This window comes from Lipomyces tetrasporus, assembly GCF_029532465.1.
Source record: "Lipomyces tetrasporus strain NRRL Y-64009 chromosome Unknown POJ06scaffold_3, whole genome shotgun sequence".
NCBI lineage: Eukaryota > Fungi > Ascomycota > Lipomycetes > Lipomycetales > Lipomycetaceae > Lipomyces > Lipomyces tetrasporus.
Window position 1 is genome coordinate 1,821,894 of NW_026611598.1, and position 27,796 is coordinate 1,849,689.

The following is a 27,796-nucleotide window of genomic DNA, read 5'->3' on the forward strand; positions in this document are numbered from 1 at the left end:
ATAACGAAACGGAAGGAGTGGGCATGAATTTTACTTTTACTAGCAGAAATCCACGCGCTTGCAAGCATGCAATCTTTACTATACTAAAAACAAATAGACTAACTCTAGAGCATATATCCATGATGCGACCAATTCAAATGCCGCAAAAGACGGCCCGCCGAATTACTCGCGACTCTTGATGATATCGACGAATTCGGGCTTCAAGCTCGCACCACCGACGAGGTAACCGTCAATGTCCGGACAGGCGCTGAACGACTTGGCGTTCTTGCCGTTGACACTACCGCCATAGAGAATGCGGATTTTCGAGGCCTGATCTTCACCGAGCTTCTCAGCAAGATACTTGCGGATCTCAGAGTGGGTTGCCTGGGCCTGCACGTAATGTCTATATCAGCACTTGAACTCCAAGCACATCTGCATTTTGAACACTTACATCCTCGGGAGTAGCCGCGAGACCGGTGCCGATAGCCCAAACAGGCTCGTAGGCAATAACAATGTTGGACCAATCCTTAACCTTTTCAATGACAGCATCAAGTTGGCGGTTGCAAACTACGAGAGTTTGACCGCCGTCCCGCTCCTAGGTTCTTCGTCAACAAATTGCACTAACCCAGGTTTCATGCGCCGCATACCTCCAAGAGCTCACCAATGCAGAGGATAACCCCTAGTCCATTTTCAAGAGCATGAGCAGTCTTCTCAGCAATGAACTGGAACATTGTTAGTGACCAAAGCAAATGCAAGCAAGCGGAAAAATACAGACCTCGTTGCTCTCCTTAATGATAGTACGACGTTCACTGTGACCAAGAATAACCCAGTCAGCGCCGGCGTCCTTGATCTGAGGAGCGCTAGTAAACGTCAGTCAAGATCATAGTTACAGTACTGTCTCACATTATACATACGCAATTTCGCCAGTATACGCGCCGCTAGACTTGGGGAACGCGTTCTGAGCAGCAATCTTAACTGTTGGGTTTGTAAGGAGCTCCTTAGCCCAACAGATGTAGAGAGCAGGAGGGGAGATGACGACCTCTGCAACATCAACTCAGCATCGAGCACAAAATAAGGAACTGTAAACAGCATACACACCGACGTCAGAGGGCAAATCGACCGCGTTCAGGTCTTCGACAATCTTCTTGATCGAAGCATTCGTTCCGTTCATTTTGAAGTTACCACCAACGAAGAATGTGCGTGCCTGAAAAAGTTCGTCAGCGCATTTAATCCCGTATTTCATAGAAAATGCAATGTTAAAACAAGATCGATTGATCGAGCAAGCAGGGAGAGGCGACCACGCAGCAACAACCGATGTTGCGGGGCCCCGAGATCGCACTAACAGGGACCCCGCAGCGAGCACAATGCCACCAATATAATTTTAATAAATACAACCTTACCATTGTGACTAGCTGTAATATATTTAAATTTATTTGATAAGTGCAGAAATTGGTGTGCAGTTGGAATCAACTCAACGGGAATGAAAATCGGAGATGTGCCGCACATGGAACGTGGATCCGACCCGGCAATACTAAACACCCTAACCCCATCCACTAGTAATTTGCTACGGACTGACGACTCTTGTCTCGAAATAGTAGTCCTTAGTTCAGCTACCAGCTGTAAGAGGAAAGTGCCTTTGAGCCCGATACAATAAACACACGGAAAGGTGGATGAATCACGACCTCAAAACCTCTCGAAATCTGAAGGCGTTGGTTGGTTCACCAATCTTCTTTTAAGTGTCAGATGAATACACCAAATTGCAGATAATGCACCCCCAGACTCCTGAGTTCCCAAATGACATAATACACTTATACAAAATCGCAAAGCCAACCATTAATCTATAGCAGGAATCTGTACCCGCGCAGGAGGCATCTTTTGCACTTTCTCAGGGCCACAGAATAACGGACCAGCATTAACGCGGGGATCATTCTCAATATATACAAACTCAGACCGAATTCCAAACGGTTCCTCCAGTGGAACAAGTTAATAAAATGCGGTCCATCCTTTGGAAACGGTTAACATGCAACTATCACTAGAAAGTGGAAGGCCGCACTTACCAGAGTAGAGCATCGCCAAATTTTGAGGATCCGAAGCTTGCTGAATCAACTGGTTCACCACAGCATCCACACTCAAAGTTTTTGACAATTTTTGGCTCGTTCCGAGCAGCGCTCGCTCGGCTTCCGACTCATCTCGTTTAGGACTTGCAGTCTCTTCTTTAGATTGCGTATCAGTATCTTCGACATCCTCGAATCGTTTCATGCGAAGCGGCGAGATGGTCCTGGTAACTGAGTTAGTTGCGATACAAGCAGAAAGGTCAATAGGAACGAGTACCAAGAATAGAGGGGATCATATTTCAAGACCTCCAGCACCGTCATGATATTTTCCGCCTCTTGCCGTAGCACATCAAGCATAAACTCGCAACATCTCCGGAAAACACCTTCCGTTCCGCTTATACCCATTCCGTCAACGACGTCTCGAGTCAGCCTAAACGGAACAGTTTCTGGAATCGGAAGCAGCCGGCCCTGTTCGAACGCAATACCCAAGTCAATATGAACTGGTTCTCCTGTAGACGTGTCCAGCAGGATATTATTGCAATGACGATCTCCCAGTCCGAGGACATAACCCAGAATCGACATGGCTGCGGTTCCACGAGTATAAACTGTCTTGCTTTGAACCCATTCGTGAGGCGTTCGAAACCTCTGCAGGAAAAAGAAGCGCAGAGCTGGATGGACGTGTCTTACTACTTCTTTGTATGCCCTTACTCGGTCAGCAACTGTCCAGTCCTTCCTCTCCAGCGCGGCTCTGATAACGTTTCTGGCACGTGTATGATTCCAGTCGTCCGGATAATAAGCCTCATGTAGTGGCTGAACTGCGTTTAGAAAAGCAACGGTGTGCTGAACAAACTCGATAATACCGGACGACGGGTTGAGAGGGATTACCTTGTAAGTACGAACATGCATATTTCGCTGCTTTGTAGACTCATTTTTGCAGAGAAAACTGTTCACTTGTTCAAATACTTGCTCCATAATGGCATCTTGCCGGAGATCATCGTTTCCGCCCTTCATCTAGTACAGCACAGTTAGAACGATAAAATGCTAAGAGAATCAAAGATAGATGCCTACAAGCATAGTATACACATTTCCGTCGTTTGTGTTCGCTTTCACGATTTTGGGCATGTTTAATCCCGACGCTAGGCCGACATCTTTATCCACACTGACCATCTTGGGAACAGCGGAATAATCGCCATCTGGGCGAACAGCAATATTCATCGTTGGTGGCGGCAGTTGGAGGCCATTTATTGCCCTGTCCCACCATGACCGATCAGGTAACATTTCAGGCCTGTACCCACTGCGGTTTTTCAATTGAAACTTGGACAACGGTATCGCTTTCTGGCAGAATTCATCAATAGGTTGTAGGTACCTAGACCAATATGTGTGCGATGTCTTCAGAGTAGACCAGATCTCTTTCCCAGCCTTAGCTCTCAGAGCGGCATTCCTGGCAGATGCACCTCCACTACCGCTTTTCGTCATTGTAAGAGCAGAAATCTGATAGAGACTGTGATACGGATGGCTGCGACATATCTTGGTAACCAGTTTCTGCAAAACTCTCTGAAAACGCGTGTCTTCATGCAACAAACGCGAGGACAGCTGATTAATCCAATTAACCATTTTGCCAGTAGGAATTGTATCAATCAGGGTCTCTGTTGCCCTATTTGCAATGTCATCTGCCGAATTCGCCAGCCAAAGGGAACAAAACCTGAAACTATCCTCATCAAACTCGTCAGATGCCGCGAGACTCATTAAGTAGAAAGTAATGCTTTTCTCCAAAAAAGTCTGCCTGTTCGACAACAGCCGATGGTACTCCGCATCATCGATTGCTAGCATTTTTTCTACTTTTGCAAGATGAGACCTGCACATCTTTTTCTGCTTTTCACTATCTGTGCAGTTGATCATCTCCTTCAGACGTGCTCTCTCAGTCACCTTGTCTGCCCTCATGCGATCCACACGACTGAAGTCCTCCAGAGTGGACTTATTCTTTAGCTGGCTGTCGCAAAATATCGCATACTCGTGATATACATGGGACTTGAGTGTGCCCTCTCCCAAGAGGCCCGCCGCGATTTCTACAGCTGGATCTAAATAATTCATCAGAATATCGTCAGGTCGTTCTTGCCGTGCAGTCGAAATCCATTGAGCCTAAGCAGTTAGTATGTGCAGTTGACATGAAGAGTTCAATCACATACCAATGTAGCCAACACAGTAGTAGGGGCAACCTGAAGTGCATGAAACCGATCTTGAACCCCGTCCTCGTCAACTAATGACTTCAACAATCTGATCGCCACAGATCTCTCTCCCTTCGCGCACAACACGTTGGATGTTTCCAGCACTCGCGTGCGTAGGATTAAATTCCTATCATCGAACGAGTCTTCTGCAAGGTTGTCGAACTTAACAGTAAATGACAGCGCTTTCTGAAGCTCTCCATGCTTTCGTGCCGCACTCGTCATGTTCTTCAATGACACTGTCTCTGCAAGTAAAAATTCTACCGTCTTCATTTTAAACGAATCGATCCCTATCCGCGACAATGCGTTGAACATCATCTGACGAGCAAGCAAAAGGTCCTCTGAGTGCGCGAATCTGACAATATCAGACAAGTCCATAATGGCATTGAGCTCACTCCTTATCACTCCTTACCTCGTCTCCTCTGTCCATTTCATACGGTTGTGAAACTTATCCAAAATATGATATATATCATTGGGATGGTTGACAGACCACATTTCCCAAGCCTCGGTAAGCACAGCCAAAGAATACATTGCCTCGCGAACACTGTGCGCGGTATTCAAGCCATTCGCTAGGCCATTGAAAATCGCGATACTCGGATCTCGTACCAAATTATCGGCCGTGAGACTTTCTGCGATAACAGGGTCCAGGGCGGCCTTATTCACTTTTTGAAGAACTTCATAGATTACTGAGTGGCGCGAACTGGCATGATTGACGACTGGAATATCCCATTGCCCAAGTTTCCAAGAAGCTTCGTATATCTGCTCAGAAGCGTTCATACCCAAAATGTCCGAGTTTGATATTCCCATTGATAGCCCATTAAGGCCCAAGTTCGAGAACGCATTGAACACACCGAGGAGATTGGCAGGGTTGCGCGATGCCTGATGTATATCGTTGTCTAGCATGGCACCCCGATAAGACAGAGATTTCCACCCATCATGCTCAAACTCCGAGAAGTCGATAATTGATTGTACAGTTGGTTCTGTCGAAACACCATAGAGTGCATCAGGATCGTCGATGCCTTTGTAAATTTGTACAAGATATTTGGACAGTGTGGCTTCACTCCCTCCTGTACTCCACACACATTCACATATCAAGAACGCTGCGCTGTACATCTTACAGACCAACGCAGCATTTAGAAATGCGACGTAATCAAGTCCATCTATACAATGAAACCTAAGCAATTGGTTCTGATCCGGGATGAATGGCTGATTTTGGAGATATATAAAAGCTCTAATGAGCAGTGAAGCGTGCTCTACTGTGTCATCAGACACTGAGCGGAAGCAGTCATTGAAAATAGCTGTCACTTCTTTTGATTTCATTTTATTCAGGACGAATTCGTGCATTAGATGCGGAAATATTTTCGCCGCGAATCCGTCAACGGCTTTGATCACCACTGGAAGATTAGCATAAAATGCCCTGTGTGGAGTCTGCAATGCCGAGCATACAGTCGTAGCTATGCGCCGCGCCCAAGCGTCAAACTTCATATCTGTTGGCAGCTCGGAGGGTTGACTAGTTGATTCCCGATCGAGTGACAAATCCGTTTCTTCAAACAATACTGCCTCTAGAATATAATCAGGAAGCGCTTGTTGCATTTCACGTCGACTTCTTAGATACAAGAAAATCCGTCTCAGTGTCGCCTCTGCAAGCCTGACTATCGTAGAATCATCGGAATCCAGAAGATCCAGTACGCAAGACACAATCGAAAATATCTGATATTGGTCTTCATGTGCGAGAAAAGCGTTGTCTGTGGGATGTATCGGGATGTCGTCATGCCACTGGGTGGGTACAATCCCACTTGATGCGTACGCTCGTCCGCATACACGGGCCGCCCAAAGTATGAAGTCGTCTGGCATGGCATGTTCCTCACAGATACGCAAGAATGACGGCGCAATTTGTTTGCAATCGTCATCATCCGATAGTAGACTATCGCTAGACCTATCTGACCGACCTAGTTCTAACGCTAATAGGTTCAACGCATATTTCCTACCCGAATCGCCAAAGACTTTATCCTCATCAAGAACAACTGGAATGATCTCCACTTTCGTCCAGGTAGTTTCGTCTGGATCGTCAACTAACATCGATCGAAGCCACCGTTCGTGCTTTTGAATACTTTTATTTTGACTCGCGTGCTTGTGGATTGCTGCTGCTACATCCGACCTGAACCGACGTATTAAATCTCTAGGCACGAAGTCGCTCAAATCCGGACGTCTTTCGAGGCTTTCCAAGTAAAACGTGACCTCGAGCACAAACCGCATCAAAAGGTCTTCTCTCCAGACTGGACGAGCAGGACGCTTCGTGTAGACAAGCCCTTCTGACCTAAGTAGCGTATGCACAATGTCGAATATTTCACTCGTGCATTCTGGAACTAACATGAGAGGGACAACGGCATGCAAGATCATCCGCGCGGGGTATCGCTTTGCCGTCATATCCTTGAGCGCCATGTGGACCTTCAAAGTTCTAATAACCCTGCACTTTTGAACGCCGTTCGTGCATTTGCAAAGCATGTCTAGAATCAGCCGAGTCATATATACAAACGATCCGACCTGATTCTTAGCTGCTTGGGCTTTCTGATCAAAGTTTCCGAACTCGCCTAGTTGTCCCATGGCCGCGAGTATTCGTCGCGGGTCGTACGAAGGCTGGTTCTGATCTGCTAAGTCGACTCTGATGGAGAACCGATTCAACTCGGTCCATCTCTTCGCGGCACCTTCCAGTCCAGCAGCCAGAAAGTCTTTAGCCGATATACTCCTGACGTCCATTATATTCAACAAGATTGCTGATGCAGTTGACAGTCGCGCGCGACACACCTCCGACAATGCCTCCGCCGTAAAGAACGTTTTTAAGACAGCCACCACACGCGCCACTTTCTCTCTGTCGTTCAGAAACCCACCGCATGCATACGACATTATCCTCGCAAGAGACTGCAAAATGACTTTGGACGTGTCCATACCAAGCAAGCGCGCGAGATCCTCGACTTCATTCAATAGTCCGGGCCGTAAACTCGTCACGAGCTGCGCGACATACTCTTGATAGTTGCTTTCAAAGAACTCTTTCTTGGATTTATACCCAAATATCGTAAACCCGAATTCATCAAAAGACTCGTTCGTTTCGAAACGCGTGTATATGATCTGAGCACTAAATATATTAAACAGCGTCCGCGCGTCTGGTAATCCTTGCTCCGACGCCGCCGTCCGAAAGCAATATGCGACATATTCCTCAATTTCGGGCAGCTCCGCCATTTCCACGAGATTGAAGACAGCTGAACGTACCATTGCCGGTGACGCGGACAACAACTTTGCGATTGTCAGACCACGGAGTATCATGCCCTCTGCATGTTCGGCAGAGTCATCCAATGACTCGTGAATGTCGGCGTATACAGCCGCGTGGTCCGCGATGTTGTATTCCTTGACAAAGTCCGACATCACCATCGCAAGCTCGTAACGCACGCGACAATCGCTGTCTTTGAGCAGTTGCAGGAAATATGCCCTAGGGGACGGCATGTCCGCCTCTGCTCTGAAACTGCGATCAAGCCTTCGAATGTCAAGCAATAGCACTGCCAGATTCCATCGTACGAAATAAGACGTGGTCATTTTATCGAGTGCTAGACGAACTGTCCATTTATAAATGTCAGTCGCCATCGTGCGTAATCCGATATTGTTCGCCGTGGGCAGAACCCACAAATGAGCGGTAGCACTAAGCGCTTTTGCGCAGAAAACCACCGTGGCTTCTGAGCGTTCGTATTCGTAGCGAGGCAGGAGGCGGGAGCCAACCAGGCGGAAAGCCATTTCGATCGCATTAGTGTCCCCATTCGGAATGAACTCGGCTTCTAGCACTTCCAAAAAGTCTGGCAGATTGATGCTGAAAATGAGCAACGGCATGCGCTTAAAGTATTTCAATATGTCTGCGTACTTATCCCTCGACGACGCAAGGATAATCTGCGATCGCAAGCGCGTGACTGTGTTGTACCGTCGTGCCATCCACTCAACCGCTTTCCACCTTCGCGGCGCGTCACCGAGCTCGAGCATATTCTGTCTACTCTTGTGCGATGTCATTTCAAAGTCCGCGTCAGGGCTACCAGATGTGTTGTTACCCTCAGGCTTGTCAGGCGAAGCATACAGCTTTCCTTCCAATGCGGTACATATCGGATCCAAAGCCGAGGCAAACAAGTCACCTGAATTACGAAAGTTCATGCTCTCGTCAATTAGTACGAGTGACTTGACGACAGTCGAGACATATTCTGGTCTTGAATCTGCGGTGTAGATTCTGCCGGCCATGTCGCGGAAGAGTGTCTGAATGAGCGAACTTCCCGAGCGCAGAACGGAATGAAGCTTGCCGATCCTGGAGTCAATCAGCACAGCGAGCATGAGAGTATCAAGCTGATTCTCGGCAACGTCAGAACCCGTCTGAGTGTCTGTGATAGAGACGTAGTCGTCGAGAATCATGGCCAACGACTCGACAATTGTGTCCTCCACGGCAACCGAGTACTGGCCCACAAACGAATCGCCTTCAGCCGTCCGAGGGTCGCCAGAATCTTCTTCGCCGATAAGGACCATGTAATCTATGACATCCTTATCGTTCTCCAATTGATCGAGGAACTCGATAATTCCAGACTCGAGCTTACAGGGCCAACCGCGCCGTTTGACAGTCGGTAGTACCTCGCGCCCACAACATCTCAGCAAGAAGTTCGCGACAGAACATATATCCGTGTTCCTGAAGATACGCCCTGACCTTCGCAGCGAACTCTCGCCCGCCATGATCCTCGCGAAGAGCCACTTGACGATCCTATCCGCGGCGTCGATACTCTGCTTTGGCGAGGCCTGCTGCCGCGTACGCAGACACGTCTCCCAGAATCCAAGCGACGAGTCACATACGATTGCTGGCCCGATCGTTTCGACAGACGGGATCAGGGAATCGATTATTCCTGCCACTTTGCCGTAGGGTACTGCCCCGGAGATGAGTAACTTGCGCAAAAGATGACAGCTAGCCTGACAAGTCCCATGAGACGCCACGCGACGACTACATAACTCCCACGATTCAAACCAGTCGCTCTCGAATTCGACATTCCGGGAATCGTCAGACGTTGCCAGTGCCGCGAGGGATATCATTGCCCAAGACGCAATGCTGCTGTTATCTGACGCCACGAACGTGTTCAAGCGCGGTACATAACTGCGAATATTTCGCGACCGTGGATCGAGATGGAATATGAACGAGATAAGTTGCAGGAGTGCGAGTCGCTGCGATTCGGGAGAATATTGCAGTTTGTTGAAGAGTTGGTCGATGTGGGTGCTCGAGGTTGAGTCTTCTGACATCATATGAGCGTCGGAGTCAATTACACGGCGGCGTTTGCGGGCTGAGTCGGATGCTGGAGAGACATAGTTTGCTGTAAAATTGTTAGCAAGTAAGAGTATATGGAGAAGCAAACAGACGCACCGGAAGAGATCGATTGGAACGACTCCGGCTCGATGAACTCGTTGCAGCGGGCAAGAATCATCAGAATCATCCACGGAACAATGTTCTTCTCGGACGATAAATAGAAATTCGACGTGCTTAACCACCCGATCGTCTCACGTGAGGCCAATGTGACGTCGTCTAGTTGTAGCATCTCCCGCGGTAGCCTGCCAAGATACTCCGTGAAGATAACATACACCAAATTCCGCATCGATTCGCGAATGCGGTCTGTTGCGAGAGTTTGGATGCCGGGGTACATATACGCAGTCGTGGCAATTAGCTGTTCTTTCAGGGCGACCGTCTTGCCATTCCACAGCGACGCGACAAGTGGGGTCAAATCCATCACCATTTCAGCGTAGAGACCGCGATCGTTGATGATAGTATACGTCAGGATCTTATTCACACACCACAACAGGTTGCGATGAATACCGGTTTCGACAGTCAAGAAAAACAATAACTCGCGTAACGCCGTGTAGATGAATCGCGCACACGACGCGATCGGCGCGTTTGCGGCCGTCATCATGTTCTCTAAACAGGCGACTAATTCAAACGCCTCTGATCGTAACCTTCGCGTCGGCTCTTTCTCGGCGGCTTGGATCTGAACTGCAACGCCTGCCGCCATGTAGCTCGCCAGATCTGTCCAGTCTTCGGCAGACAGATGCTCAACATGCGCCGTGTACCCACACAATGTCTTGAGCGACTTCAGATAATCCAACGCAATTGGTTCTAAGAACTCGTTATCCTGCATAGTGACTTGCACAATGTGATTCGTCAGCGCATTGAAAGTCTTGGACCTAAAAATCTCGACTCCCTGCTCGACCATGGTCCGAAAGACCGACGCCGCGAGTGACAGCCGCTCGACAATTTGTCCTGACTTGATCCCATTTGACCGGGCGTATAATTGTTTCTCCTTTATGACAACCTGGAACACGCCCTCGATCATTTTGTGGTAACCTTTGTCCTGGCTGACCGAGGTTGCGGGATTCAGAACCAGACGACGGAGCGTCTGGAGTCCGTCCACCCGGCTCTTGACTTTATCACTTATGAGATTTTCTAACTGATCAGCGTTTTGGCCATCAAATGCGAAAACGCGACGCGTTGAACACATACCATAGACGCGAAAGTATTCTGATTGCATCTTGCATGCTTAGCATTGAGAGCGTCCCAGATCCTGCCACCAATATTAGCAATCTGTCACGCAGAAGAATAAGACAACAGCCGTATACCCATGAATTTCATAGGCTATCAGCATGTATATGACCCTCGACTTGACAGGAACGCTATGGCAATTGTTGGTCCTTCGAGCCATATCCACAGACAATGCGGCGAACGTCTAAAATTAAAGTTTCAATTCACGTGATTTGACGAATGACAAAGATAGCAATATAGCCGACGAAATGGCCGAATTTCGAATCAGGCTACAGAAGATGACCGTGTGTCCCCAAAAAGGCAGTGCAGCTAGATTGATAATATAAGTCGATAGTTACAACTACGTGATATAGGACTAATGGTAAATGGTAGGGGTGGACACGAATACGGTTTTCTCTATTCGCATTCGTATTCGCAATTCGCAGCATGAGCTTTTATTGGCAGCGAATAAAATGTCAGCTACGAATGCGAATGCGAATAATATTCGTATATTCGCAGGGTTTCACAGGGCTGTGGCGGATGCGGATATCCGCCAAATTTTCCCATATCCGCATCCGCCATCCGCCTTTTTATCCGCTTTTCGACAGCATGGCGAATACGGATCCGCCATCCGTCTTTAAAAATTTGCAAATTCATTAATAGTTATTATATATCTAATTTCCTCAAAAATTTCGCAAAGTTCTCTAACATGATATTTGAATTTTCTAAATGGACTCGCTTTAGCGGACGCAACGTATATGGTCGGTGATCCCCGCTACATGTGAGCCGGTACGACAGTGCTAGAATAACCTCTTGTCGGACTATGCAAGTTAAGGGTTAGGGCTAACTATAACCCTAACCCTGTTCGATTTTGACCGTTTTTTCAATTTAATTAAGAATATACGGATTATGCGCCATATCCGCCAAATCCGCCTATCCGCCTACAGCCCTGGGGTTTCACCAACCCAGACTATCTAGCCATTCCTGCATCAGAAGTAGCAACCTACAGACTGTACAACAGCGGAACGGATTTGCTGGGCCTACGTAGACACTCCCTAATCCGGACACCATGAGGACGCTTGTTTTGTTAAGGGATATGTACGCCAACGATGGAGATTTTTAATGTATTTATTAATATGTGCGAATATTGCGAATAATTGCGAATAATTTATTTTTATTCGCATTCGCATTCGTAAGAATGAAATTTCCAAATATTCGCATTCGAATTGCGAATATTCGTACGAATGCGAATATATTCGTCATTCGTGTCCACCCCTAGTAAATGGTTCTACGGATGAGACTAGTAACGACTGTTTGCCGGCGCAAATTATTCGTGAATGGTGATGGCCCTGATATCAAGGTTAGGACACATAATGGCAGTGAGTGCAGAGTCTACGTACAGCAGTTAAAGCCCCGATAAGCCGATGCAATGTTCGCAGCTAATTCATATCGGCTCATAAAGGGAACATCAGTGGGGAGACACGAATTCTTACAACTGGGGAGATATTGGCTTACAGCGAATCCGCTTAGCGGCGACATCCCGTGTCTAGACTTTTCGACGGACCGGCAATTGGTCTCACGCCTGAACCCGTTGAAGTTGTGTTCATCAACATAAGCCGCTCACGATCTAGCTCATACATACCTCTCACCGGTGTGAAATGCTGCCATATCTTGATGCTTCCATGAACTGCTGGTCTATACTCCATGATGCCGTGAAATGTTCTATTAAGCAGTCGCAGAAGACTACGGATGTGATTCTGTTGCTAAGAATAGAATATACTTAGCGACATGGGGCCAACAAGGCTAGACAAAAATTGTCCAAGTGGACCGCGGCGCCAGGAGATGCGCGACTTTTTGTAACGATTGATCGAGCGATTTATAGTTTTCGATGACATCAGACCGGTTTGTTCAGTATACACTATCTCCGACGAGATAGTGCCGGACTGCCGGCGCAAGTGTTTGGAAGAAGCAGCAGGTTATAATTTATAGGACAGGGGGGCGTTCCCCTGATTTCCAAAATTGCCCGAGATCGACATTCTGCGAAATTAAGCTTTTGGGCGCTAACGTTAACCGAACGATCGCCGGAGTTGTGGATGAAACCCTTTGTGCGGCACAGCCTCACCCTGTTATTCTTATTACGCCTTTTGACAGCATTCTCGCTGCTAACTTTGGTTTCAGCCATCGACCAGGTTAGTACCATGTCTGGCTAAAGCCGCGTCAACTATTTCACGCACAGTGATGGTACATGAGGCAGGCGTGCACAATTGAGCTGTGTGGCCCTTTGTACAGGCGGATCAATCAAATCCTTCGACGTGAGTCGCGCTTACCCCACGCGGGATATACTCAACTTCACCCTGCCACGGGTCTTTTTTTAGCGTACACTCGCCTCCTCCTACTATGATTCGCGTCTAACTACCGGACGGGCCAGCGCTTCCGCCCAAGTCAATGTCAATATTAGTCGACAATGCCGCCCGTCCCTAATCCACTTCATGGCCGCTTCTTCACAACTTACTCTTTTCCAGCTCTCTGCCAAGTGAAGCTGTCAGTCATTTCGCCATGCACTCCCGCGCCCGCCGGTCGTCCCGTGTGCGCACACTCGCCCCAGCCGCCGTCCTCGTGGCGGCTATTCTCTTCTTCATCTCGCGATCGGCCCCTTTCCAATCTCTATATTTTCATGGTTCACGATTCTCAGACACGATAGGCACTTTAAGGGACTCAGATCTATCGACTCTTCTCTACTGGGACACAGACGTCAGTGGTCTCCGCCAGCATATCAAGTCGTCCCCTCCACACTGCAGGGATCCGTATCGTGAACCCGGATATCTCCACGTGCCGAAAGACGTCAGCAAGACGCAGTGGGTCGTCTTTGACGACCAGTTTCTGGACAGGCCGCCGCCATCAACTGCAGACTACCCGACTAACAAGGAACCGACGTTTTCCGACGCGGCCCCACCTGCAGATATCCTCGCCCATGCCCCGCACAACTGGCTACTTGATCTCCGCCGGTACGAACCAATCGTGGAGCGTGCGAGAAGAACCTCGGAATCTGCCGACATCCTCGATCTGTCGGCCGACCAACAGGACCTCATCCGGCGTGTAAACTGGATCCACAACCGCCGTCTGCTAGTCCTCGGCGACTCGATCGATAGATTTTTGATTCAGTTCTTTTGCGAGGACCTCCACGGCAAATATCAGAACACGCAAAATCAGAAATATGGCGGCCAGCACACGACATTCTCGTGCCAGATTCCGTATCTAAATTTCACTATTTATCACTGGCACGTCGCTTCCATGTACCCCACTCGTCCGCAGTGGTGGTGGCTACCGCATGTCAAGTACGTCGCCTTTGAAGACCGGTTCGAGAACTTGTTCAAGCCGGTCTGGCACGATGCGGTTGGCATGAACGGACATACGCCTGACTTGGTCTTGTTCGAGTCGGGGCTCTGGGACGAGCGCGCGTTAAGAGAGAGCTATCGCAATATGAACGAGCCGGATGAAGACAAGCTAGACCCTGAAACGCGGAAAAAGAAAGCGGCGGAGCGGAAAGAAACCGGGCTTGGCCGCGAAGGACGCCAGCTTGTGTGGGAAGAGCTCGAATTTTTTAGGGCCCGCATGAATAAGTTTATAATATACCTGCGCGAGAAGTTCGGACAGAGTACGCCGATGATGTACCGGAGTCTGACGACGCGCCGGGACTCCAACAAGGCGGATCTGCCGACCATAAACATGGACCGCGTATCGCGTGCGTTGATGGACAGACATGGGGTTGAGGTTTTCGAGTGGGCGCGACTTGCGAGCGGGTTTTCGAACCAGTACCAGGACTACTTACACATCGGCCACGGCCCCCTGTCGGTGACTTGGGCCAACATGGCACTGTATTACCTCTTCCGTGCGGCCGGCGGCGTCGACCACAACGGCACATTTCTCAGGTTCCCCGATCCTGTGGGCCAGTACGTCAAGGACGGCAAAACCATTCTCAACGCGCCAACCATAAACATACCGGAGCATCCCGATACTACTGTCGACAAGTTCTGGACCGAGTGCCACGAGTACAATATTCACTTGGGCGGGCGGTAAAACCATGGGAGTAGAGATGTGGGCATATCGTGTATTTGCTTTCGTTCTAGTTGGATATCGGCGTTGGTTTGGGTAGATCTAGACACAGAATATGTAAAATGTCAAAAATGCGCGCCCAAGAGTGACTAAACTGTGGAACTAACAAAATATCTTGTTCTTCTCCCTAAAGCCTACTGGACTTGCGAACAAATTCAGCTTGCGTTGTATCTCGAGGCGCTTCCTTAAGATCAGCACGTAGCACACAATCATAACATTTGCACAGTTCTAAACAGCCACACACAAATTTCGTAAATAAAAATAAATTGATTGCTGCAACCTGCCAAAAATTGACCGCGAGTGGGCTGAGTTTCGGCAAGTCTCAACGCCCCTGGCGATCCCGGCACGGCGATGCGACGCAGCAAGCCAACTTGTTGCCGCCCGGCTTGTGCTGCATCGCGCTATGGTGGCTGCAGGTTATAGTTATGATTAATTCCATGGCCTACTCCCTCTACGCGCCGCACCCAGTCACAGCAGGAAATAATAATAATCGGATTCCCGTGACAACGAACGGCAGCGCAATTGCACTCGGCCTCACCTATACGATTTCTATTTGCCGCAGACGGACCAATGGGCAGCATTTTGAACGCGCGCTTTTCGCCGCGACTGTTCGCAATCGCGCTCGTCGCGTTTGCTGCTGCCACGTTCCTCATGGTCGTGGTGCCGTCGTCGTCCAGAGTCGACAATAAAAGCAAGACCCTCCAGCCCCCGACCTTGGCGAATGCGAATCGACCTGTGTCCGCGACAGGAGAAGTTGGAGGTGCTCCTATGGAGGGTGCTGTGGCCGCGACTGGCAAGACCGAAGTCACTGCCGAAGACGAAGAAGAGGCCGACAACGTCGCATCTAAGATTGGGTCTCTCCTGTCGTGGAAACCAGCAGCCTGGACGCCAAAAGACGACGACGAAGCCGAAGCCGAAGACACAGAGTCAGAGCCAGAGTCAGAGCCAGAGTCAGAGCCAGTACCCGTCATGCCCCCACAATGCAGTGACCCCTACCGCCAGCCCGGCTTCCTCCACATACCGAAAACGTACGAGCTCAACGTTCAATGGATCCCGTACTTCGAGACCGACTTCCTCGATATCCCCGAGCCCAGCTCCGCACGCTACCCGACCGACAAGCCGGTGAAATTCACCGAAGGTGGCCCACCAACGGATGTCATCAACCGCTCGCCTCATAAATGGCATAAAGATCTGGTCAATTACACCAAACTTCTGCGGCGCCTACAGAGATTTGTCCAGGACAAGAATTCTGACCGGTTTGACCTCAAGGATGAGCACAAAGACCTCATCAGCCGCATGAATTGGGCCCACAACCGCCGAGTGCTGATTCTTGGTGACTCGATCGACAGATTTATGATTAAGTTCTTTTGTAGCGATTTGGGCAGCCAAGCCGAAATCACAAATCACCCAGAGTACGGCGGTCAGCATACGACAATGTCGTGCCATGTCCCGATCATGAACTTCACAATGTACCACTGGCACGTCGCGTCGCTTTACACGTATCGGCCGGATTGGTTCTGGTTGCCCCACGTCAAGTATGTCGCGTTCGAGGAACGGTTCGAGAAGCTTTTCCAACCGGTCTTTCACAAGATCATCGGAATGAACGGCCAGAGCCCGGATTTGATTCTTTTCCAGTCCGGGTTATGGGACGAGCGCGTGTTCCGCGAAGCTGGCCGCGTCGAAGACGGCGACCTCGAACTACCAGCCGACCAGAAAAAGAAGAAGTACGATCAGCTTTCCAAGGTCGGCCTCGGCCGCGGCGGCCGCCAGTTGGTCTGGAGCGAACTTGTCTTTTTCAAATCCCGAATGGAAAAACTCATCAAGTTAATTCGCGACCGGTTCGGCGCCGACACGCCGCTCATGTACCGGGCGTTGACCGCGCGCAAGGAGTCAGCTTCGATGGACCTGGCCGGGATCAACATGGACCGCGTCACACGGGCCCTGGTCACGAAACATGGCATCGAGATATTCGAGTGGTCGAGAATGGGTGCCGCGTTCTCCCCCATGTACATGGACTACATGCACATCGGCCAAGGCCCATTGTCGTACACCTGGTCCAACATGCTCTTCTACTATCTCTTCCGCGCGACCGGTGGAGTGGAATACAACGGCACGATAGTGAGGTTCCCAGATTCGGTCAAGCAGTACGTGTTTGATGGCGACGGGGTCAGCGGCGCACCGACGATCCAGGTTAAGAAGAACCCCGACACGTCGGTCGACAAGTTCTGGGCCGAGTGCCATGAGTATAATGTTCATTGGGGTGGGCGGTAGGGTAGATCGAGGCAGTATTTATGGCATTGCATGTAGATTTCAGAAAAGAGTTTTGCTGCTTTGGATTGGATTGGTTAAGCTGCGAATTTGGTGCATTTGAACGAGACCGACCACAGTTGTCGCGCAACCATTGCTACTATAAGGTATCCAGTTTAGTTTGTTTTCTTGGATTATCCCTACATCAAACAATGCAATATTATACATAAAATTACAGGCAATATTTACAATCTATACCAATCACATAATATCAACATGCCCTCTATCATACAGTAGCAGCATCGTCATCCAAAACGCCCGTCAAAGTCGACACCAAAACGACAAGTCTGCCGGCCTCTGTAACAGCGGCGTCCTCGTCGTCACTGACCTTCTCACTGCTAATGTCCTGGCCGACAACGCGTCGCAACACCGCACGCACAAGTAATATCCGCTTGCTAAGCACGTCTTTGACCAACCTCAGCACACCCAAATTCCGCTGACCCATGCTCAGCACGCAACACGTCAACAATCGCATCGTCGGTGCCACGAGCTCAAAGAAGACATTGCGGCCTGGCCCAGTCACGCTGCTAGCCGGCCAGAACCAGGCTGATCCAGCTTCGGGCGTTGCCGTGGCTGATGACGATGCGTACGCGAATATTCCCACGTCGGGATCAATGCTTAGGAACTTTGCGTTCTGGATGACTGTGAAAAGTCCGGACTGTATGATTTGTGCTGCGCCAGCCCGAGACTGTGCAAGTTCGATCAGGAACACAAGCGTTTCTTTGAAGGCCGTGACTTCGTAGTTTGACACTTTTCCTGGTCAGTTACCGCATTTCCATATGTGAATCATCGTTAGCAAACATACCTCTATTTTCGTAATCCAAATCCTCATCAATCCGCTTAATTGACCGGACCAATAACAGCAATAAATTGTACCGCACCAACGCGTCCAATACAAAGTACCGGCCTGTAGCATTCTCAACAGCCGCAAATGCGCGAAGTACGGTCATGGCCATAATCCTTGTCACACCCTCGCCGGAAACCGTATCTGTCGCCACGCGTTCAATCAGTCTGTTTTCCTTGGCTGGCGAAGTAGAATCCGACGCTGCGGACCCGTTGGCGCAGCTTTGAATGGTGCGCTGCAGCTGCGACAGCTTACCGCGTCGGCGCGGAGGGTGATTGCAGATGAAAATGTTGATCAGCGTGTACAAATCTGCTCTAACTGACGGTGAAGCATGAGGACTTTGCACGGCAATAAGTGACACCCGGAAAACAGTATGAGCAATGTCGGTTGCCGCGTCCTCCTCCTCCTCATCAGACGAAGTAGTATCCGGGTGCGCGGCGTCATTGAGGCCGAGATACGGCGAGATTGATGAAACAAGCGCCGCAGAAGCGGACGCTAAATGCTCCGCAACTCGCGACTCCCATACATGCGCGTAGTGTAGCAGTTTCGGAGCGAGAACCTGCATCGTTTCGAGAATGAACGTGTCCCGTCCGGGTACGCGATCTGGCTTGGTCGCAAGAGCCGCAGTATCGATCAGAATTATTCGTAAAAGTCGGCACCACGCTGCCAAGCACTGGCTCTGTGCCCGACGGAGGCATATAATCGCGTTGTGTCGTCGACAACAGCTGACAATCCGCTCGATCTGCTGGGTCACACCCTCTGGCGCTGGCTCCGATAAATGGCCCAGGTATTGCTGTTCTCGAACTTTGAGCTCAAGTATGACACGGACACGATCCAAATCGTACAGATTATCCGTAGGTGCTAATGAGTCGGAAGATCCTGGAGTTGCTGCAGCCAACGGTGGTAGCGGATAGCAGCATGTATCGCTCAACCTAATGTCATTGAACATGTTGACTTCATTGCTCACAACCAATACGTCGCTGGGGCCCGAAGCTGTATTCTGATTCAGACTCCCAATAATATCCTGCACTCGGCCCGAAGTAGTGGAAATATTCCAACGTGTTGCCAATCTCTCAATGTCAATTTCGAGAAAATCAAGTAACTCCAACGCTTTTGCCGTCTCACAAGCAAATAAACTAGGAGCGATCCAGTCGTCAACCGAAGCCTGGCCACCCTCAACCCCACGCATCGTGATTAACATCTGTACATATTTCTCGAAGACCGACGTCGGCGGATCGCTTACACTGTGTAACTCTACTGCAAAGTATTCCAGCAAGAATGTCCGACCAGCAAGAAACTGTAAGAGAGTATCACTAGCCTTATCCTCATATGAGTCGGCGGGCACAAACTCTGGTTTCGATTCCGCGCCATCATTGTCAAAGTTGCCATAACTTCGACTATTTGGCAATGAGAGCATCTCTCTGAATGTAAAGCCTTCCCACTGAGTGCCAGTAAATGTGACCAATGGTTCCGCAGCGACTCTTGTCCTGAAAAAGTCGAACTCCGATGATCGCAAGAGCGAGAGAGTGACTGGAGAGGAAATCTTAGCAGCGCAAAGTTTATACACAATATCCGCAGCTGCTCGAGCATACGCTGCCGTCCGCCTGGTGTACTTGCCGCTCGAGGCCACACTAAGTATACTTTCATCAAGCATGTTCACCACGGTCCTAAATAGGGAAACAGGTGAGTCCACGCCGCCGTGAGCATGATTATGTTCAAGAGACGTCGTGCTAGCCGCCGTTGCACCGTCTCGAATCCTAAAACCAAGCAGGAAATGTGAAATCGTCGGAACATCGGACAACATTGAGGGATCTGCGTCTATCGACGAAAGTTCTGACTTTGCAGCAGAAGCTCTGCTCGAAGCACCGCATAAATTTCGTGATAAGAACTCAAGAATTTCCAGCTTTAGGTTACTGATTGCTGTGTCCGAATCGTCCTCCACATCGTCCCAGCCTGAATACTGAACTGCCGGCCGCTCAAGTTGCGTAATGAAGCCGAACATGACACGCCTTGATTCCTCGACCGTGTCCAACGCGCTAACAAGTCTGTTAACGCCTATCCGTCGTCCTGACTCGACTGAATCAAACGTTGTTTTGACGGCGATCTCTGGAATAGCACCGTTTGCATACGATCCGGGAGCTGGAATATCATATTCGAGATTCAAAAACTGAGGCGCCTGAGCTATTATATCGAGAATTTTTATCGCCACAGATGCAATAGCCACCTGTTCTGCATTCACATACAGAGCAAACTGAGTGACGATGTAAAGATGAAATAAAATGGCATCTTCGAAATTTCTCATTCCCATAAGCACCCGTGATGATCCAGGTCCAACCATGCTTCTCGGGCCGACTCCCCCACTGATATGAGCTGGTGCATCATCTGCTTTCGAGAATCTCTCCATCACATCGAGATACACATCTTCTGTCAGAAGTATTCTATGGATCACCTGCAAAGCAACCCGGACTACTTCTGCTGCTCGAACCTTGTATTGCCCCGGCTCAGTGATGATATCGATACCCAATCCTGCCAGCTTGAACAATACTGTATATATGCGTTCTTCGAATAGCTTTTCCATAACCCATATACAGGGATGCATGCGTAGATAATTCACGAGCCCCTGTGGCTTAATCGCAATTTCAACATTGACTCCACCACTGCCGACGTCTGCGCCGGACTGCATTGACGCCAGGGCCACGAGGTCTGTATTAAAGTTCTCTATGCAATTTCTGATGAATTTTAGGCAAACAGACTGCAAAGCGAGTTGCTGATGAGGATTGAACTCTGCTGCCCGTGTGGAGAGAAATACATTATCAATAACGAAGTCGATGTAAGGCTGAAGGCCAGATGGAGCACGATACGCGGCACCTAACATCTCCGGAAACTGAAGATCATTAATTGTGTCTCCCGCAGCGACTTTGGTCAGACATTCGACCATAGAGACGAGCGCCAGAACATCTTCATACTTCGGAAGCAGAATAGTTAACCTATCGTTAAAGGAGATGTGATGTAATCCACCTGGTGCACCGGCTAGTATAGAGGGCGCTCGAGTCACGACTATCGGATTATGTAGTAGATAGGCGTCCAAATGTTTCCACACTGCATGTCGCGCAGGGGCAGTGGCATCCTCCAAAAACGCTCGAATTGTATTAAGAATGGCTCCAGTGAGTGGTGTGTGACAATCCAAAAGGTGAAATAACGAGTCAGGCAGATTTCGGGCAGTTAGCTCGGTACGAACAATCGAGTTCGACATTGCAACTTTCTCCAGTAACCGAAGATAACTGGAGATAACCATTCGCTCGTCATTGTCGAGCTCTGGTTTATCAGCAATGCCGATGAGTGAACGGGAGATGGCTGATGAGGCAAACATATTGTGCTCTGGATTGAAGTTTTGCAACTGCATGATGTAGTACGCCAACACTTCAGAGATGTAGTCCCAGCTTATGCGATGCGTCATCTGATCTCGCGAAATAGCGCTACCAGCAGTTGACTCATCGTCCTTCATGAAAGTGTGGGCGGCTAAAGCAGATTCTTCTCCCGTCGAGATAGAAGCCAGCATATCACAGTACGTGGCAATCATCAGCGGAGTCTGGGACTGTGACGCCCAAACAATGAAACCGTATAGATTCCCTTCGGCATCTGACCAAAATGGAAGCGCGCTGTCAGGACGCTCCGTATAGAGATATGAAATAAACATGAAAAATCTCTCTAGTTCATAGTCGACAACTCCAAGTTCGTCACTTTGTTGAGACTGGCCATCTGCCTCAGGCTGCTCCATTATAAGGTTGCCGAATGCAAGTTCTTCCTCTCGAAACCGAAGCTCTTTCAGTAAATCGGCAAAGTTTGAAATGACTGCGTCCACTAAGTTTGACATCACCGCTAGAAATTTCTTTTCAAAATTGGACGTCACGTTATATGCGACTTCAATTGATAGTGGTCGGCTTGATGGCGATGGTCCATATGGATCGTGATGAATTGACGTAGGCTGTAGTGTCCTTGACGATAGTCGATGTCTCATCTCCACATGATCCGTCAACAACTCGGACCCAACCGATGTATCATAAGCGAGAACCATCATGAATTCCAAGGCTCCTCCCTTCATGACGCTCTCTAGCGCCGGCCGATAAATATCAACACTGTAGTCTATTTTAGACGCGGGGTCCGAGGCAATCTCCCGCTCCCTAGAGCATAAGCCACCGAAGTAAACGTACCACCACAGATCAATGGCAGCATGAAAGTATGCAAGTTTTGATGGTGGCCTTCGGCGCTTCTCCGAAATGTACGACTGGATTCTCAGGGCGTTTGTGAATGCCTCTTTCTCTATTGTATTATTGCCTTCATCCAATGGTACGCATAACGAGTCAAAACAGGCGGCGATACAAGTGGCGTAGTGAAGCAGAATTTGGTCGTAATTCTCGAGCATTACAGCAGCTTCTAGTATTGATTTCATTTGATCGACAGACACTAACCCAAGCTGGCATAGAAGCACCAGAATTTGAGTCAAGGATTCATGCTCTTGATATGCATGATCTCGTCGAAATTTGATGTTCTCCACAAACGATTCATCTTGATCGCGACCCAAGAAATGCCCACTGATCTCTTTCTCCTGTAAAACTTGCAGATTGGCCCGTATATCTGTCATGGTTTTGACGACCGACGTCACAAATTCCTTCGTAGCCAACTTCTTCGTAATATCGACGAATATCTGTCTCGTGCTTAAGTCGACCTGCACCGCGTTCTCCAAGATCATCCTCACGATATCGAGAACAAACGCTCTCCGGGTATGAAATAGCACAACTGCACATTGGAGTGGTTGTCGATCAAGCTCTGCCTGGTATTCTGTTCCATACTGGAGATACTGAGCAGCAATTTTTTCGTCGATTGACAGCTCATCGGCCAATAAGCAGGACTCGTTTATGAACTCCGCATTCACGCTGTATTCGACGCCGTCAATATTCAACTTCCCTAGTGTTGTTAGCATACCCCCATTACTCGCCAACTGACAGTTATTCATACCAGTATTCAAAGAATTTCTGCTTTCATCAGTCTTTCCCGGGACAGCAAGAAGATTCTTGAGATCAAGCATGCGCTCATCGATTGCAGCCTCAATGGTATCATCGCTACCGTCATATACAGACAATCGCGCTTGAAGCTCAATCAATGGCGCAGTAGACCATTTCAATTGCGCCATTGCAGCGCTCCCGAAATGTTCTTTCTATCAAGCGATCTAGGCCGAGATCGAGGCGCGTCTTCCCATCAGACGGCGGATCAACTACGAATTCGTTAGCAAAATTAGTTGCGCATCGACGGTCATTTTCACAATTACCAAACTCACTTATCTAGTAATCGCACTCGAACTTGTCGGCGTTTCGTTTATTGTGAATGCAATGCGTATACTCTCTCCACCCCGCCTGTTTGACACTTCGATTCCTCCTTCATTGGCAACGAATTTTTGTTTAGGTTCACGATTTCCACATCGAGATTTTGCCCTAACCCATATTGGGTTGGCTCAGTACGAGCCCCTTACCTTGCACGAACGGGCCTGTAGCCCAGGAAAATGACACGAAAGGTTGATATCATCCTCATTATGTTGCAAAAGACGAAATCCCTACTGCAAACTTGAAGTGAGAAAAGCACTATAACCCACACCATCGCGCGTCACCACTCACCAGTGATTCACAGGGGGAATGTACGAACCACGGAGCGCAGCACATGGACGTGTACTAATTGGCAATTACTGACAAGTTCATGGCCGTCTTGGGATTACTTAAACTCGTCTTAATTGTGGGATCCTACAACTCCGCAATATATGCTAATGGCGTTGCAGCGTCATCGTGTCCATGGAACTACGGTTGCTGAATCCATAAATAGTATGAGGTATCTTATCAAAGAGAGAACAACTGCTAAATTGCCATTGTTGAGTTTAATCATAATATGGAGAACTTCCAATATACAGCTCGAAGGGTGCCATCGCATCATCGGGTTAAAGGTTGAATGATAATGAATCTGCGTTAATGCACTGCAATTGACTCTTATCCTTAATTAACCCATTTTAAGATATCACTAGCTTGCCATTGTAGATTATGTTGTCAGCGATGTAATTGAGAGTATGAGAACGCTAGACTGGGCTGGTGATCAAAACATACAGATGAAGCTCAATGATTATATACGCGGACTCCGGAGCTAAGGCTCGAAGACTTAGTCCGAGACAGATTGATAACTTCGCGATGATTTTCAACGCTGGTTTCTTTGAAATCAAGTCGACTTCTTTATAATACATTTGGTTACTTGCAATCTATAGTTTTGAGCTCCACAATGTCTCTCACGGTTCAGTCGACTTTGAAGCTCTCTTCAGAAGCCGCGATCCCTCGAATTGAATTCGGGGCGTATCTCGCTAATGAAGAGGCCGTTTACAATGCCCTTCATGCGGGCTATCGAATGATCGGTAATGAATTAATCTATCTCGCTAACATATGTACAATTAATAATTTAAATTAGATACAGCTGAATTTTACCACAACGAAGCCGAGTGTGGTAGTGCGCTTGCCCGATGGCTTTCTGAGACCGGATCGAAGCGCGAGGACGTCTACTACGTCACCAAGTTGTGGAACAGCCATCACGGGGAATTAGCAGCCAATGCTATTAATGATTCATTGAGGCGTGCGAACTTGGATTACATTGACCTGTATCTAATTCATTCGCCATTGTCGTCTCGCAAGTTGCGGCTCGAGACGTGGAAAGTTATGCAGGAAGCTGTAAAGGCTGGAAAAATCAAGTCAATCGGGGTATCTAATTATGGGATTCACCACCTTCAAGAGCTACTTGATTGGCCGGACCTCGAAATTAAACCTTCTGTGAACCAGCTGGAGGTTCATCCTTGGCTCCCTCGGAAAGATATTGTGTCGTTTTGCAACGAGCATGATATTGTGGTGGAAGCATATAGCCCGCTGACGCGAGGTGAAAGGTTTAAAGAGCCAGTTGTTCAAGAGCTGTGTAAGAAGTACAATAAGACCCCGGCTCAGATCTTGATACGATGGAGTTTACAGCAAGGGTTAGTGCCGATACCCAAGTCGAACAACCAAGAAAGAATTAAAACCAATCTTGACGTATTCGGATATTCTATTAGTGAAGAGGATATGACTAAGTTAGACATTGAAAGCTATGCACCAGTTACGTGGGATCCTACAAGGTCAGGGTTGTAAATAGTTAAGTTAGCAGCCGTAGGGGTTTTCTCGCAGGTAAATGAGCATATATGAAATATGAAATGGCGAAATAGGAAATACCAGCCGCCTGGATGAAGGGTGCAGTGCAAGGTAAATTGGCAGTCAAGCTAATTCTTCGTAACTTATTGCGATTGTCTCGGTTAGCTAAGAATATGCACCCTTTGTCGTACTTTGGCTGTGTCCACTTGCTATTTAGGGGCTTATCGGGAGACGGGACGATTATGATTCCGCAAATTAACCCCTGAACTCGGTCAGTGGCCAATCTACAACGGTCAGCCACTTGTCAGGTGCGAGCCCTCTTCATCAATGCAAAATACATCCAGTAACAGCGGGATCAGTCAACCAAACACACGAGCATTCATTCCACATTATCTGGATTGGGAATAGCAGAAATTTTGAATACGTGAATATATCTTGGAAATTATTACTTCGTAACCTCCTATGACGGTTAAACGATCGACTCCGTTATCATCAGCGTCAGCATTATTGATGCCCAAATCACCACGGAGCACAAAGCCGAAGGGCAATAGTCCGAGAAATGGTCAATCGATATCAACGGCCAACAGAGAAGAAAGAGGTCTGGATGTTATGGTATGTGCAGTTATAGTGGTACTTTGTTTTCAACCGCCAGTGCAACTTCTCGACGTGGTCGCGTGCCAAGTCATATCTGACTTTATTTGAAGCAGAATGAAAAGGAAAAAAAGCGGCAAAACTTCATAGTGAGGACAATATGGACAGTCGTTATGATTGGAGGCTTTGCTGCGTTGCTAGCTGCTGGCCACATATGGATGATCGCATTAGTCGCTGCGCTGCAAATTCTCACCTACAAGGAAGTAATTGCCTTGGCGCATGACAAATCGCGCCAAAGGAAGCTGCCATACGGAAAGGTACTTACCTGGTACTTGTTAGCATCTACGATATATTTGTTGTATGGAGAGAGCGTTATTTATTACTTTCGAGAGGTGCTACTGGTTGACGCTTTCCTGCTACCGTTTGCGACTCATCATCGGTTTATCTCATACATGCTCTACATTATGGGTATGGACACGTGTCATGCAACCGTAGCGGACGTAATGCTAACGGTCGCAGGCTTTGTTATATTCGTTTCGTCACTTGAGAAAGGCCACTATCAATACCAATTTACGCAGTTTGCCTTCACTCATATGACCCTTCTACTTGTTGTCGTCCAGGCACACTTCGTGATGAACAACATCATGTCTGGCATGTTCTGGTTTTGCCTCCCTGCTTCGCTGGTGATCATCAATGATATATTTGCTTATTTATGCGGAATTACATTCGGCCGCACTCCCCTTATCAAAATCTCTCCCAAAAAGACAGTAGAGGGCTTCATAGGCGCTTGGATCTCAACGGTTATTTTCGGCATGCTACTCAGCTATTTCTTGATCAAATGGCAGTATTTGATCTGCCCGATTACTGTATGGACAAAAATTGTTGCACGTTTCTGCAATCGGCTCTGACAGACAATAGGATTTTTCGGAAAATGCATTTTCCAACTTGACTTGTGATCCGAGTCCCGTCTTTCTGAAGCAAACGTTCAATGTTCCCCGTTTCCTTGTTCCACTTGTGAATCAGGTAACATACGAAATCGAACCAATCCACTATCATGTTGTTATTATGGCAACCTTTGCGTCGTTAATGGCTCCATTCGGCGGATTCTTCGCCTCGGGGCTTAAGCGAACATTCAATATCAAGGACTTTGGCGACACAATTCCAGGTCATGGCGGCATCACCGATCGCATGGATTGTCAGTACATGATGGGTTTCTTTGCATATATGTACTATACGAGTTTCATTGCCGTTCACCCCATAACTATCGAGCGTGTGCTCAATACCGCCATTAGCAGCCTTAACAAGGAGGAACAATTGCAGCTGGTGTCGTCGATGCACAAATATTTATATAATCAAGGCTACACGCCAACCGATGCATCCAGGTGTCTAGGTGTCTAGGTGTCTAAGTGTAAGCTGGAAAGCAATGGAATATGTACGAATAAGTCGTTGTCGATGTCTCACGTGCGATGTAAGATCAAAAATTAGAAGCAAATATGAAGCTGAATATGACGGATTGTACGGATTGTACAATATGTTCACTACATAGTAATCAGGATCCATAATTTCGTCTACCTGGGGATCTGGATACGATTCATATTGCGTACAGTAGGTATCTGTATGGGTTAGCTCCGTTGAACTTCATAAGCGTATTTGATCTCATTTGCTTGAAAATGGATTGCATTTCGTGCTGGTCTCCTTGAACGGTTTCTGTAATTTCTAGATGTGAGCCCGACTGGTTGCAACAAATTCAGCCGACAATGTTGGCTGTGTCGGCGAGTAAGCAAGCGCAAGCCTAGTCAAATTTCCGTTCCAACCAATACATCATCGTCGATCTGGTCGGAAATTTTGACTTCTGACGCGATCGATACTCTCCTACTTCCATTTTTCAATGCTGTTAAGAACCTTCATGT

General features: G+C 48.3%; 8 protein-coding genes across 8 annotated transcripts; 5 read left to right on the forward strand and 3 right to left on the reverse strand.

Annotated features, from left to right (window-relative positions):
* Nucleotides 1-16: 16 nt before the first annotated feature.
* On the reverse strand, nt 17-1,334 carry POJ06DRAFT_81463 (Triosephosphate isomerase). The gene is made up of 6 exons (XM_056191602.1): nt 1,078-1,334; nt 894-1,020; nt 755-839; nt 627-701; nt 431-574; nt 17-369 (listed from the first exon to the last, which is right to left on the reverse strand). The coding sequence occupies exons 1-6, from the start codon at nt 1,220-1,222 to the stop codon at nt 163-165; spliced, it is 783 nt and encodes a 260-aa protein (XP_056045776.1). The 5' UTR covers nt 1,223-1,334; the 3' UTR covers nt 17-162.
* A 510-nt stretch (nt 1,335-1,844) lies between these two features.
* On the reverse strand, nt 1,845-11,010 carry POJ06DRAFT_289214 (uncharacterized protein; the record flags this gene model as incomplete). Its single annotated transcript, XM_056190311.1, has 9 exons — nt 1,845-1,982; nt 2,037-2,257; nt 2,311-3,044; nt 3,102-4,172; nt 4,220-4,610; nt 4,668-9,633; nt 9,684-10,758; nt 10,812-10,872; nt 10,928-11,010. The coding sequence occupies 9 exons, from the start codon at nt 11,008-11,010 to the stop codon at nt 1,963-1,965; spliced, it is 8,622 nt and encodes a 2,873-aa protein (XP_056045777.1). The 3' UTR covers nt 1,845-1,962.
* Nucleotides 11,011-11,728: 718 nt separating this feature from the next.
* On the forward strand, nt 11,729-11,902 carry POJ06DRAFT_249394 (uncharacterized protein; the record flags this gene model as incomplete). The annotated part of the gene is made up of 1 exon (XM_056187163.1): nt 11,729-11,902. A coding segment is annotated over one exon (174 nt), but the record flags the coding sequence as incomplete, so codon positions are not given.
* Nucleotides 11,903-13,385: 1,483 nt separating this feature from the next.
* POJ06DRAFT_236944 (uncharacterized protein) lies at nt 13,386-14,906 on the forward strand (the record flags this gene model as incomplete). The annotated part of the gene is made up of 1 exon (XM_056185927.1): nt 13,386-14,906. One exon carries the CDS (start codon nt 13,386-13,388, stop codon nt 14,904-14,906), a length of 1,521 nt encoding a protein of 506 aa, XP_056045779.1.
* A 468-nt stretch (nt 14,907-15,374) lies between these two features.
* Nucleotides 15,375-17,425, forward strand: POJ06DRAFT_249399 (uncharacterized protein). The gene has a single exon (XM_056187164.1). The coding sequence runs from the start codon at nt 15,513-15,515 to the stop codon at nt 17,211-17,213; it is 1,701 nt and encodes a 566-aa protein (XP_056045780.1). The 5' UTR covers nt 15,375-15,512; the 3' UTR covers nt 17,214-17,425.
* On the reverse strand, nt 17,426-23,485 carry POJ06DRAFT_249401 (nucleoporin Nup186/Nup192/Nup205). The gene is made up of 4 exons (XM_056187165.1): nt 23,429-23,485; nt 23,110-23,365; nt 18,055-23,058; nt 17,426-17,999 (listed from the first exon to the last, which is right to left on the reverse strand). The coding sequence occupies exons 2-4, from the start codon at nt 23,282-23,284 to the stop codon at nt 17,476-17,478; spliced, it is 5,703 nt and encodes a 1,900-aa protein (XP_056045781.1). The 5' UTR covers nt 23,285-23,365; nt 23,429-23,485; the 3' UTR covers nt 17,426-17,475.
* A 788-nt stretch (nt 23,486-24,273) lies between these two features.
* Nucleotides 24,274-25,526, forward strand: POJ06DRAFT_81719 (NADP-dependent oxidoreductase domain-containing protein). The gene is made up of 2 exons (XM_056191605.1): nt 24,274-24,538; nt 24,592-25,526. Exons 1-2 carry the CDS (start codon nt 24,409-24,411, stop codon nt 25,293-25,295), a joined length of 834 nt encoding a protein of 277 aa, XP_056045782.1. The 5' UTR covers nt 24,274-24,408; the 3' UTR covers nt 25,296-25,526.
* A 467-nt stretch (nt 25,527-25,993) lies between these two features.
* Nucleotides 25,994-27,284, forward strand: POJ06DRAFT_194205 (phosphatidate cytidylyltransferase; the record flags this gene model as incomplete). The annotated part of the gene is made up of 3 exons (XM_056184943.1): nt 25,994-26,354; nt 26,406-26,752; nt 26,805-27,284. Coding segments are annotated over 3 exons (1,188 nt in total), but the record flags the coding sequence as incomplete, so codon positions are not given.
* Nucleotides 27,285-27,796: the final 512 nt, after the last annotated feature.

Excerpts from the sequence above, each read along its gene's own strand:
- POJ06DRAFT_81463 (XM_056191602.1), bottom strand. The coding sequence starts at position 1,222 with ATGAAATACGGGATTAAATGCGCTGACGAACTTTTTCAGGCACGCACA. Across the intron at positions 840-893 it reads GCGTATACTGGCGAAATTGC|CGCTCCTCAGATCAAGGACG; the intron begins GTATGTATAATG and ends GACGTTTACTAG. Across the intron at positions 702-754 it reads TCATTAAGGAGAGCAACGAG|TTCATTGCTGAGAAGACTGC; the intron begins GTCTGTATTTTT and ends ACAATGTTCCAG.
- POJ06DRAFT_249399 (XM_056187164.1), top strand. The coding sequence starts at position 15,513 with ATGGGCAGCATTTTGAACGCGCGCTTTTCGCCGCGACTGTTCGCAATC.
- POJ06DRAFT_249401 (XM_056187165.1), bottom strand. The coding sequence starts at position 23,284 with ATGGCGCAATTGAAATGGTCTACTGCGCCATTGATTGAGCTTCAAGCG. Across the intron at positions 23,059-23,109 it reads CAGAAATTCTTTGAATACTG|GGAAGTTGAATATTGACGGC; the intron begins GTATGAATAACT and ends TAACAACACTAG. Across the intron at positions 18,000-18,054 it reads TTTGGATTACGAAAATAGAG|TGTCAAACTACGAAGTCACG; the intron begins GTATGTTTGCTA and ends GACCAGGAAAAG.
- POJ06DRAFT_81719 (XM_056191605.1), top strand. The coding sequence starts at position 24,409 with ATGTCTCTCACGGTTCAGTCGACTTTGAAGCTCTCTTCAGAAGCCGCG. Across the intron at positions 24,539-24,591 it reads TGCGGGCTATCGAATGATCG|ATACAGCTGAATTTTACCAC; the intron begins GTAATGAATTAA and ends AATTTAAATTAG.